At 39.4% G+C, this 12,491-nt stretch overlaps 1 protein-coding gene across 11 annotated transcripts in view; it reads left to right on the plus strand.

The window, feature by feature from the left end:
• Positions 1–12,491, plus strand: part of NCKAP5 (NCK associated protein 5) — a 408,143-nt gene that overhangs the window by 43,567 nt on the left and 352,085 nt on the right. For 10 of the 11 annotated variants that reach the window (XR_003991395.1, XR_003991396.1, XM_030485815.1 and 7 more), the window contains one exon: positions 7,681–7,809. Coding sequence is in view for 9 of the 11 variants with exons in the window: in XM_030485815.1 (XP_030341675.1) it covers positions 7,741–7,809 (69 nt within the window). In the remaining 2 variants the exon portion in view is untranslated. Of the gene's footprint in view, positions 1–1,873; positions 1,941–7,680; positions 7,810–12,491 lie in introns of those variants that run through there. The other variant, XM_030485816.1, reaches the window with a different exon arrangement.

Genomic DNA, 12,491 nt, shown 5'->3' on the forward strand with positions numbered 1-12,491 from the left:
TACACGTCTTAAACGTAGATTTGAAATTCTTGGACTTCATTGAACAGTACCTTGATTTATACCAATGAAAGAAAATTTAAAAAAAACCCACAAATCAAACTGAGCAAAATGTAGGAAACTTGGTTGTGTATATTAAATTCTTCCCTCCAGTTAGTTTTCTGTCAGACTTATTCAGATGTTGGATTTAATTGCATGCATTTTTCTGAACATTGCAACTTTTCAAATGAATATATATGAATTTGGTATGTTATCTTTATTGGCCTCTTAAACCAGATGCTGCTGCCTCTGATGAAGATTTGTAATTCAGTGTTGTTTGAAACCTAATGAAATTCCAGTTTGGATTTCTGCTGCCAGCTAGCCATTTTACCATGAGAAACAACTAGCTCTAATAATGATGTACTAGGTTACAGAAGTTCCATCTAGTTGATGCCAGAGGCGTCTTTATTGGAATATAAATGGGACATTTGTTTTCGAACCTCCAAATCTCCACATAAGCCTTTAGGTCTGTGAAATAGTAACAGTGAAATTTCCTCAGGTCCTGGAGTTCAGCTTCTCCGGATGCCTGGAACTACCTGTTCCTGACCTAAGCTCAGCTGTGGTTCCCAAAGGACAGAAATGTGTCCCTCAGAGGTAGCTGATGCTGTTGCTGTTTTCAAAGCATGCCTTTTGCTGATTAACAGCCTAGGTAGCAAAACATTGCTGAAAGAGGCTTAGTGGCTAAGGGAACCCATCTTTACCATATAATAATCTATATCACGTAATTTATAATAGTATGTAGTAATAAATAATATCTAACAATGAGTAGTTAGAAACTTACCTGAGAAAGAAGAGCTTTGGATCTAATGTTTTCTTCAGCCTGAATCACCTCAGTTTTGCTTGGCTATCTCTTTCTTGGATACAGGTCTTAAAATGTTCAAAAGGATTTGATTTCAGGGCAGGAACTAAGGATACACAAACACCATTGTCATAATCTGTTTTTTATTGATTATAGCACTTTAATACATCCTTTTCTTCCATGCTGTCCTGACAACAGATTCATGCTTTCTGTCTGCTTATCTTTCATCATTTGTTTTCTCAGTAATTTTATTGCATGATATGAATGCTTCATATGTCCCATAAAAACAAACAGGGGAGAGTAATCCTTTGACCTTTCCAGCATTCTTTGGTGTAATTTACTGGTGATTCTTCTCCCTGTGGCATGGCCCTGGAACCCCATGGTGAAAATGGGCAGCCAATCCAAACAGAAAACGCTGAAAAGGTTAAAGCTTTGAGTATGTTAGTCTATAAATGTTCGTAGTCTTTTTTTGGCCAGAAAGAAAATGAAAGCTGAAAATGGCAATGGATGAATCATGCTTATTACGGAATACGGAAATGATGTCAGCTCAACCCTTTCTTGTTAATGCTGAAAGAACGTAATCTTGTGCCCTCTCATTTTATGTCAGTGCAACCCACCTTATCCTCTTAAGTGAATGCATGCATCCATTTAATTAACCTGGTGAGATACTGAGATATAAATCTTTTAAATGCTTCTCATGCAATTCATCTTGACAGCTGTCATAGTAATAACATCTTTAATGCTATATTCTTTATTTTTTAATTTATTGAAATTCCTGGTATTATTTTGAGCACACTGATTGGTTTGCTAGATTTAAGCCATTAATCTTAATTTGTTTAAATCCTAGAAGTAATGCTATAGAAAGCTTTACTGGTTGTTTAGTTTGCTGAATAAATGGAGGATTATCTTGCATGAAGCAAGCATAAATGTATTTTGAAAACTGTGGTTGAAACAGGGTGGAAATTAGTAGCTGAAATGCTTTATTTTAAATGCTTTTTTTCCAGAACGTTATACTGAGAGTCTGTTCTTTGCTGGCAAGTGATCACCAGTCAAAAATGTATCAGACTGTCCTACGTGCTCTACTGATTCTCTTTCAAGAGATGGGGTAAGGGCAGGATAGATCTAGAGTATTTGGTTCTCAAATTAGTCAACGTTCAGTTTCTATCATGTGACATTGTCATTGTGCTTAATTTAAATCACAGCAAAGATGCGAAGGTTCCTTGTCTAGCTCTGGCCTTTCCCACTTTTCCTTGGCACTACTTTATCATGGCCTTGTGGATGACTGCTGGACAGTTTTCAACCAGAACTGGGGGACCACTGGGTTAGGGAGTGTATTTGGATCACAAAGTAACTTGCAGGGCATAGCTGGTTCTGTGCACTGCCTCTACAGCTCCAATGTCCTTTTGGAACAGCTTTAGAGATAGTAAGAAATTTGGGGCGTGTCAAAATTAATTATCCCACAGGAAAATGAAGAGAATTAGGAAAGAGTCTTCTATCTAGATATTTTCTGACTGACTTGATGTATTTTTTAATATTTTTCCAAAGCCATTCAGGATATCTAGATATGTAGGCAGAATGGGACAGCAGTGCTGTGTTTGCTGCCTTGTAATTCCCATAGTATTCTACTTATCTAAGAATTTTAGGTTCCTGCATTGGAATTTTTCTAATTTCATTAGCTCATTACTGCTGGCACATGACACATTCTCCTTCCCTCTCTGCAAAAACGCAGCTTGCTTGTCTAAATAGTAACCTAATCCAGTGGATGTGGATGTACAACGTGTACACTAGTGCTAACAAACTGCTGACGAGCCTAAGCAAATACCTGGGAGTATTGGGCAGTAGGCAGGTGGGCCTTGTTTATGGCATTGCTATGAAATACATTGTGGGCGAAACAAGAAACATTTAGCTAAGTTCAGGTTGCAGAAATGCCAATGTCGCTGTAGTTTTCTATTTCCCAAGTGCTGAAGTTTGAAACTTCAGCTCAAAACAGAATTTTGGAAGGAATTACTTTTCTACTTTATCACTCCAAGTCATGACCAGGCTAAATACCATGATGGGGAGAGATAGGCATGTGGTAATGAAACCATTTTCATGGCTCACTTCTAATCACTAGGCAGAATTTTCTCATCTTTCATGAAGGTGGGGTCTTCTGCTGTTACTGCTCTGATGGTTTGAACACTCTACCATTAAAAAAACAAAACAAAACAAACCCCAAAAAAACCCACAACACAAAGGAAATAGTGAAAAGCTTAGTACAAAGCTAGCATTTTTGACTGGCCTGTGCCTGGGAAGTTAAATGTAGTGATTTTATAGAACAGAACAATCTTTGATCTGTTGAATACACACCAAATCCTTAATTCTGGATTTTTTTGTATTTTTTTTTCCCCTCAGTCCTGAAAAGGACCATACAAACCTTACCCTACTTATTTACACTTTTTCTTCCCTTTTCCTACAAAGACCACAAGAAAAGCGAATGCACATTGGTGTTACGCAAAAGAAACAGAGCCGGACAAAGACATTACATTTAATTTGGTTCTTGGGAAACTGAATCAATCCAGAGATTGCTAACGAGATATAAAATCTTTCACCTCTAGGTCACCTGTTCGTTCTAACTAACGTTTTCATTGATGACAATCTTTACTTTCTCATAGCTTCTTCCTGACCTGTGCTAGTGATATGATTTTCCTTCTTTCATTGTTCTTTCATTGTTGAGGTATAATACCAGTTCTTGTTATTCTCTTTCAGTCTTAAAGTATGGCTGTCAAACAAGAACTATCAGAGTAGAAAAAAGTGCTTAAGGGTGATCACTGTATAATTTTGACTTCATTTTGTTACCCAGCATTTTCATGTCCACATCACAACACTTGTCCTCTCATTAGCACCTCAGAAAGAGAAGCAGACTGCTGAGAGGGAATGCCTTACTGCCCTATGGGTGTTTTGCCTTCTGGCAGCGTTAAGGTGTGCAAAGCAGAGGGTGGGAAGGCTACATTACATCTATCTTAAATTTAAATGAAAGGACACTAGTTTACAGAGCTGTCATTTTTATGCATTGTAACTGCTAAATTTATACTAATTTGTAAGAGAAAAATACAATCTATTTCCAGTTACCAAAGAGATATACTGTGTGCTAGTTCCCAGCTGGCATATGTTGGCATAGCTCTGTTGCAGTGTAACTGCAGTTTCAAACTGTCTGAAAATATCTTGGATGCTTATCTACAGAATATAATGTTAGGAGTTTTCATCAGCTAAAGCAATATACATCAATCACCCTTTGTTACTACTAGAAATGAAGGTATTATAATCCAAGAAATTTCTTGCATAGATTTTAGAGAGTGCTTTTCTCTGTTAATCACACCATTTCTCCAGGGCATAGTTTTAGAGCCATCTCCTCAAGTAATGAAGATTTTTTGTATTGAGTGCTAAAAATACTGCACTTTAGGATGTATACTCAGGCTCTGCCTCTGGCTTGCTGGCTTTCTGAACAGTGAGGGTATACCGTACTGAAGCAAGATTCCACTTAGGTCTTCCCCTGAGAGTTTTTTCTGTCCATACAAAACCTTCTTCCCTGAGCTCAATGAAAAGCTAAGACAGTAGGCAGACATCTGGGACCTGCATTCTCTTAGACTGATCCCCATATACTCCTTGAGGATACAAGGAGGGTATGAGGATAACCGCCAAGTACCTCTAACTTCAGTGCCTTCCCCAACATGCTCAGCATAGATGAACTGTATAGCCCCTTAGAGAACAGTCCTACAGTGGAAAAATTTCCTGCAGCACAGAGAACTGTAAGATGTGCCCCCAAAGATTTGGCAACGTACATGTATGAGTGCAGCATCAGTGAAGGCACCATAAATCAGAAGTGGCTTTGCAATAGTTCACAGTTCAGCCGAGCTAAATGGGACAGTCAGGGTCTGAATGTTGATCACTGGGGTCTGCGCTGTAAAGATACTGACAAGCAAATTGGTCAGGGAAGACGGATAAATTTCCACAGACTCTTTTCTTGGCAACACAAATAGTATTTCTGATGACTGGGCAAACTGATTCTCAGTGCTTTTACATTTCAGAACTGTTCCATCTGAATGACCATTCTCTGCTGAGCTTCCTGGTGGATGCACTACTGTATTTCAGATTGTTGTTAGCCTCAGAGGAAGAGAGATTTAACTGGGAGGGTCATTTTTTGTCTGTGACAAACAGTAATGATGCACAAAAATGACCATTCCAAGATGGAAACTTGATCTGGTTTTAAGTACTTCACTCTGATGATCAGTTTTCTTTAAAGGCCTCCCGAGTTGGGTACTTTGAGGCACCAGCATATGTTGGTACAGGTGATGTATTATCTTGTCTGACAATTACCTTTGATTCAGAACTTTAAGTGGGTTCAGCCCTAGGTTGTTAACTCTTTAGGAGAGATCTGTGATAGCCTGCTAATGATAACATGCCCAGAGATTTGAGTTTCCATGGTGTGTGTGTGGGGGGGTGAAGGAGTGGAGCGTGCAGGTCTGAGGCTGCTTCACCAGTACATGGGTAGGTTCATGTGCTGTGCTAGGTATGGGTTACAGTAAGTCTGTTCCTTGAGGTGTCCAAGGCAGTGTAGCATGTAACCTATAGGAATAATTAACAATAATGCTTGACCTTCTGCAGCAATAATGGGCTCCAACTGTAGCTCTCGCTAGTTTGCTCCTCAGTGGTTGTGTGCTTGTTGATCAACGAAGGTGGAAGTCCTGCTCTCCAGGCATGATGAATGCAGAGAAGAATGATAAAAATATTGCATAAGGGCTTTCTCTTGACAGTTTCTGGTGTAATCACAAGAACAGTGTAATACATTGCCTCTGTGTTTATTCAAATCTGTTTTGGTATTTCTTTTGAGGCATGATTGCTAATCAGGAAGCAATGGTAATTGTGTAAATGTGTACAGTAATTGTGTAAATGTGATAGCATATCACTGAGATTCCTTATAAGCTGAATTAAATAGTGTGTGTAGCTTTAGGATTGGTACTACAAAAAGGAAGCAAGGGCTTACAGAAAAACCCACAAGGCAGGAATGAACACCGTGCAATAACTGGTTTTCCTACCATTGTGTGTACATGTTCTCACCGCATGTGTTCCTTAGATGAATGTGTATAGTGCGTAATTTATCCATTTTGGAGAAAATGGCTTGAATTCTGGTCTTGCATAAGTGTAAACCAGAAGTACAAAACAAGTGCTGTTTAATAGAAGGCTGAATTTCTCACTGGATGGCTTGGTACCAGACCAATTATGGCTTCTCCGTGGGAAATATTTTACAAGAGCAGTCCCAGTTGTGATGCCCACAGTGGACCTGATGATCCTGGGTTGCATGCCTCTGGGAGCCCTCCAAATTCCAGCTAGCTTTGGAGGCTTAGCCTGGGCGTCCTGTTTTCCATGTAAGTGGCCTATGCTTGACCCATATTCAGATTCCTTTGTGCCCTCATGGCAGAGCATTTGGGGACAACTTGAGGAATGAGTTGTGGTGGTTTTATCTGCTTAGTATCCCCACAGTGACAGATGGATGCTTGAGAAATCACATTTATCCATACCCATGCAAATATATCTGCAGGGCACATGCAAGGCTGCTTCTGGGAATGCCAGCTGTGTTACCCTACAGCCAAGCCCAGTGGTATTCATGCATCACCTGGCTGTCCATCAGAAATGGACAGATATGTCTTTTGCTTAGTATTGTTTTTCAGTCAAATGCAATGAATTTCTCTAGGTTTAGCATTAAGCAGTGCTGTACAAATGTCTCAATCTTACTAAATTTGTTTTTAAATAGGCTTTCACATAAGCTCTTGACTAAAAAAATGTGGACAAATTCTTGTAGTGAAAGCTCTTTGTCTTTAATGGGAGTTAGCTGAGATTAAGAGAGATAGCATCTTGCCCTCTGATACAGTAAATGCAGTCAGTATGAGATGAGATTCCTATACTTGGGTCTGTATTTATGAGCATATCTGTCTGCCTTAATTTAGGCTAGATTCTGATTTCTGTTGTTATGCTGTTACTTTCTGAATCCTGAATAAATTCATTAGCTTTGCCCATGTTCCTGTATCACACACAATAAATATTACCTTAAAATACAATCTAAAACTTATTCATATTCATATATTATCAGGAACACTTGGGAAAAGAGAGAGCTGTAGTTACTTGTAAACTGCAGCTTGGTTTTAGTAGAAACCACCAGCCAGGAACAAACAAATCCTACAAAACTCGAGAGACTCACTCCCTCTGTGATAGCTTTACAGGGTGAAGTTCCCCAGCCATTCTCTACAGGCAGCTGGACTGTCTGATTATCACAGCAGAATCTTTGACCTTAAAAACTTAAACATGCTAAGGGCATTCATGTCTCATTAAGGATAATGGGAGTTGAAAGCTTTTAGAACTCTTCAGGATTAGGTCCAAAATGTGTACATCATAGCAGCAGCACAGATGTGCCAACAAGCAGGGCTTACTGAGGAGTGCAATTAATGTGAAGCAAACTGTTTCCCTTCACGCCTCCCGCTCCCCAGCCCCAGGTAGTTTGTTGGCTCTGCAAATCCAGATCCCAGCGTAATTCAGAAGAGACTATGAAAACATGGGATGTCTTGATAAGGACGGTAGTAGCAGATTATTTTTTTTTTTTTTTCTTTGAGAAGTGACCCAAATATATTGGTAATATTTCTGTCTGGAGAGTTTAGATTTTTTGGCACAGAAAATTTGTTCCTGGAACACAGCCTACTATAGACACAAAGTCATTAGCTGCTGGGTTATTACAGAGTTAATGATGAAAGACAGTAACTGTTAAGTAGGATACTGAAATGTGCATTTAATTTTTTTTTTTTTTTTTTTTTTTTTAGTGATGCTGGAAACAGTCTGATATTTCTAGCTGAACAAAAGGAAAACAAATAACCTCAGCTATGGAGAGAAAGAGACAGCTACAGAAAAGGGAATTTGGGAAAAGACTTTCTTTGGACAGCAGTCTTGTGGTAAGAATGGACATTAACTGAATTTACTGGATATATCTTCTGTCATTAAAATAGAATTGTTAAGAGGCAATACTCATAATGATGTGCATTTTAAAGGTGTTTATTTGTCACAGTATCACAACCTTTTGTGATTTTTAAGATTCTCCAGAGAAAAAGTGCAGGAAGAATTTTACAGCATCCTAAATAGAAATTTGTCATCATGTAGAAGCATGGCCCTGAATTCATTGGATTTACACAAGAAAGGAATCCAGACAAATATACCAAACTTGTAATTAAAATCCTACTCAGCCTCTGTGGGATCACTGTGTATTTCTTTATATTTAGCATGTGAGAGTTGTAGGTAGCTGAGGTCATCTAATCAGAAATGCTTGGTTTGCTGTTGAAGGTACGAGGAAAATCTTTTGCCATAGTGAATATATAAATTGCTCTGATGTCACCTGAAAGAGAAATGTAAATGCCAAGTGCTGTAAAATAACTGGTTTTGATATACATAGGGTTTGGATTCATTGACATTGTATTCTGAATTTATTTTTAGTTAATGTTTTCAAATGATGACTGAGATTAACAAGGATGTTTTATAGCTGTGCTATGGATACATGACTAGAAAATGCTCATAGATGTTGGAACAGGTGTGTAAGGATAAACATGCTGATGTCAAGTATTCAGCATGCTAGTCTAACAAATACTGAAACAACAAAAGCTTAGAGAGTCAGGGAAACCCATACCATCTTTGTCATTCATAGAGGTCGTCTTCTGTGGGAGAAGTTTATTCCTGGTTGTTGGTATTAGTCACCTCTTTTTTTGAGTGCTCATATGGCTAGTAGTGATGCTAGGAAGTGCTAGAAACAAATGGATTTGGCATTGGTAGCTGCAAGGTCTGGGTTCAGGTTCTAGGGGTCACTAATGAACACGAGTTTGGCTCCTCACATGAAAGCCACAAAATACTAAACTTTGCCCAAGGCCACTCATAAATAACAAGTCAAATGATTCGTGAAGCAATGCTTGATTAGAGGGAGGAAAGGACTGCAGCAAGGTAGATAATAAGCAAGCATCCCAGAATGTACCAACAGTCATTTGAATTCCTCATTTCTGGTGACTTCTTGAGCAGATATTTCTCCTTTCCTTTAACATCTCTGTACACACAGATAGTGGGACCCCGAAGCCCCATTTGCCTATTATGTTGGATAGCGAGGTCTCATCCACGCCTGTGGTAGTCCCAGTTACCTGAGCTGCCCACAGCCCACTCCAGCTAGCCACTCCTGTCTTACCTGTACTGTGGCTTGCTGTTGAGATTTGCTTCACCAAAAAGGCTACAAAGACCACCTAGAAAATAGAAACTCTCTGTCCCATCTCTTTGGTCTGACTTCTGTATCCCCATGCTGTAATGTGTTGCTCTAATTTGTGCTGACCATTTGTCTCAGGCAAATGTAAGATGACTAGTCTACCTTGAATTTCACACATTATTACAACTATGTCATTTCCTTTATCTTTTGCTATACTTGTAGGGTGGCTTTGGGTTTGTGTTTTGATGTCCTGCCCACCCCCACCCCCCCCCCCCCCCCCCCCCGAAATTAAGAAGCTCACTGACATGCTTAAAGCACTGAATATAGACTGAGCAGGTTGCAGTCTATCCACTGATGCCTTTCATCTGCTGTGCTCTTTAGCAGGGGACAGCAAAGCAGGCCCTCTCTCCCAGGTTTCTGCTGCTCTGCAGATCCTGGAGCACTCCACTCTTCTCCCTTAGGCCTTAGCATGCATGTCTGTGTCAGCTGACCAGTGAAGAAATGTGCAGAGCATGTTTCAAAAGGGGTCTGTCCTTTTCCTTGGCTTTGGAATGGCACTGTTTCTTATGATAATGAATGACATCTCTTTATTTTGAAAAATAAAAATATTTAGAGAGAAATAATAGTAGTAAAGAGCAGTGAGTCCTCCCCCAGACTCTGAGGTGATCTCAGGACCCTGATGAGATGTCGTCTAAGCTCCCTCCTGTTCAGACCACGCAGCTCTGTGCTCTGATGGTGAGATGTAGCTGTTTTCAGGTTGTTCAGCCTGCAGCAAAGCCTTTCTTCTCAGCTTCCACACACTCACCAGGCCATGTCATGGTCCCAGCACTATTAAAGTTTCCAGTTGTCTTCTAGCTTGTGGGCAGACAAGGTAGGTTTAGTATGAAATCGCAATTTTATCTAATACACCGAGTCAAACAAAGTCTGGCAGGTTTTGCATGCTCAGATGTGTATTTATTCCTAGGGCCAATCACTGAAACAGGCTCCAGCCTAAATCCTGCAGATAAAATGCAGTGCTGTGATCCAAACAGTTTGCCATGAACTATCAATATTTATCTGGAGGAAAAAAGAATGCTCACAGAAACTGGGTAAGGAAAATGGTAGCAATTGTGAATTTTGCACGAACATATTGCTTAGTATTCCAAATCAGTACTGTTTTTCCCTAAATGTTTTCGCTGATGCAGTAGACTAGATTCAGCCTTTACTTAATGCATTAAGATAGAAATTCTCTTTTCCCTGAGGTGGCAACATGGTCTGCTGTGTGGATGGGAACAAGGAACTAAGTATTTCTGGCTTTCAGTCCCACCTGCTGCTAGTTTGGGCCTAATTTATAGCCGAGACAGTACGCTATGGTTAAATCTTACACTGGGGGTGGGTAGCAGAGAGAGGCATTTGCCAGTGTTATAGGGAATGTTGGGTGTGTAACGCTGTCCAAAGTGCTTTGTGTAATAATCATACCTACATATTAAAATGCCCACAAGGACATAATTAGAGGAGTAATAGAAACTGGCTGTATGAGAAGGTGATGCTTTCTACCTGCTCTTCAGCAAGTGGTGAGTAGGGTGGGTTATTGTATACAGTTGAAAAAGTCTTCAGGCACTGGTTTGAGGTCAGTCAATTTATGCTGGTATGTGCCAGCTGAAGATCTGTAGCTGATTAGCCAATATTGTTACAAAAGTTTTGAAGGAAACTTGTGAGGGGAAGAAATACTGCAGTGTTTCAATAGTTTGAACATATAAACCCATCATACCATCAGGCTGACATGCCCAGTTTTAAAACAATGTCTTCTGCTGCATGTGAAATTTACAGGTTATGTTTGCCTGTAGCATTTCTTGGTGCATGCATCCTTATTCAGTACTTGTATACTACAGGTCAGTGTGTATCGAAGCTTTATATTGAGTAGGATATGTATACCTAGAGTGTCATCCATACATTTAATTAGAAATATATGAGCACTGATGTTTTTTGCTGCCAGCTATTAGTTCACAACAAATTAGAAGAGATATTTGGAGATTCAAGTGCCTTCAGCTGCCTGCTAGTAAGTCACACTGGATGCCTTGTGACTCCATGAAATTCCACTGGGCAAAACAAAGTACTTTGTATCCTCTTATTTTCCCCAAATTCCTGTTCTATCATACCTTCTCTTAATTGATGCCTTCATGTCACATGTGTGTCTTCATTATACTTGTATCCACTCTGTTACCAAATTCTACCCGAGCACAATGTTTTAGGCAAGTTCCTTGCCTGTGCAAGTCCTTACTACTTCTATCTCTTCTCAGAGGTTTTGTGTTTAACCTCTCAGGCATTCAGGGCTGGGCGCTTTGCTTGGAAAATCTGGCCTTGATTTTCCCAAAAGCACTTGTTTTTTGGTGGAGTCTTCCAGCATTATCGTATCTCAGAAAGAATCCTGATTTCTCAGTGTTTAAAAGACACTTGTTTCTACTTTCGTACTCTGGACCATGAGATACAAATAGGCGTTTCTGATAACATTCCTCACCCTGCCTGGCTATGTTGCTTTGCACATCTGCATCAGATTGTAATCATCTTCTGGAAAGTTTTTTCCCGTGATTTAATCTACAAGTATTGCATACTGAAGTTTAAAACAAAACACACCAAAAAATATCAACAAACCAACCCAAAAAAAACCCTCTCTTCCTTTCCCATCTCAGACTCTGAATATATAGGATACAATGGTATTTGATGGAAGAGGAAGAAAAGGAAAAAGTTGTTTCTGAAAGAAAAAAAAAAAAGGCATGGCTTCAAATTCCATAAAATATGGATCCGGGCCTTAAAAATATTAACATAAATTTTGTCAGTGTTTTTTATTCAGGCCTATCCCATCAAACAATGAAATTCAGGCTTCAGATAAGGAGGATCCATTTCAGAAACATCCTTCAAATGACATGGCAATGAGAAATTTCATAGGCATTAAAACACTCTTCCTTGTGCCACAGACAGTACTTTTTGATCACGTCGGGTAAAGAAAAGTTCAGTGTTCTTTCATACACTACTGTATACCCTTCCAGCCAGTGGCTTGGGGGTATAAGCTTTAAAATGAGGACAAATAACCCTTTCTAAAATTAAAAAAATATAAACGCACAAATATATTCATAGAATGTGCTTCACAGGACATACTTTTTGAGTGATTATGGGCCTTACGAATATCTGAATTAATGCTTTACTGGAAGTTAGTAGTTTGAAGCCATGTGTTTTAACAAGATTCAGAATCCTACCACTGTTAAGAAATGCCAGATAATGCAATAGAGGAATCAATGCAAATGCTGCCCAGGTCAAAGGGGAGCCTTGCTGTTTGCTTAAATGAAATTAGATCCCCATCAGCTTTTAGTCATAATATCATAGGTATTATTCTGGAAATATCTGGTATAGCCAAAGGCTGTT

Source organism: Strigops habroptila, chromosome 5 (genome assembly GCF_004027225.2).
Source record: "Strigops habroptila isolate Jane chromosome 5, bStrHab1.2.pri, whole genome shotgun sequence".
Lineage (NCBI taxonomy): Eukaryota > Metazoa > Chordata > Aves > Psittaciformes > Psittacidae > Strigops > Strigops habroptila.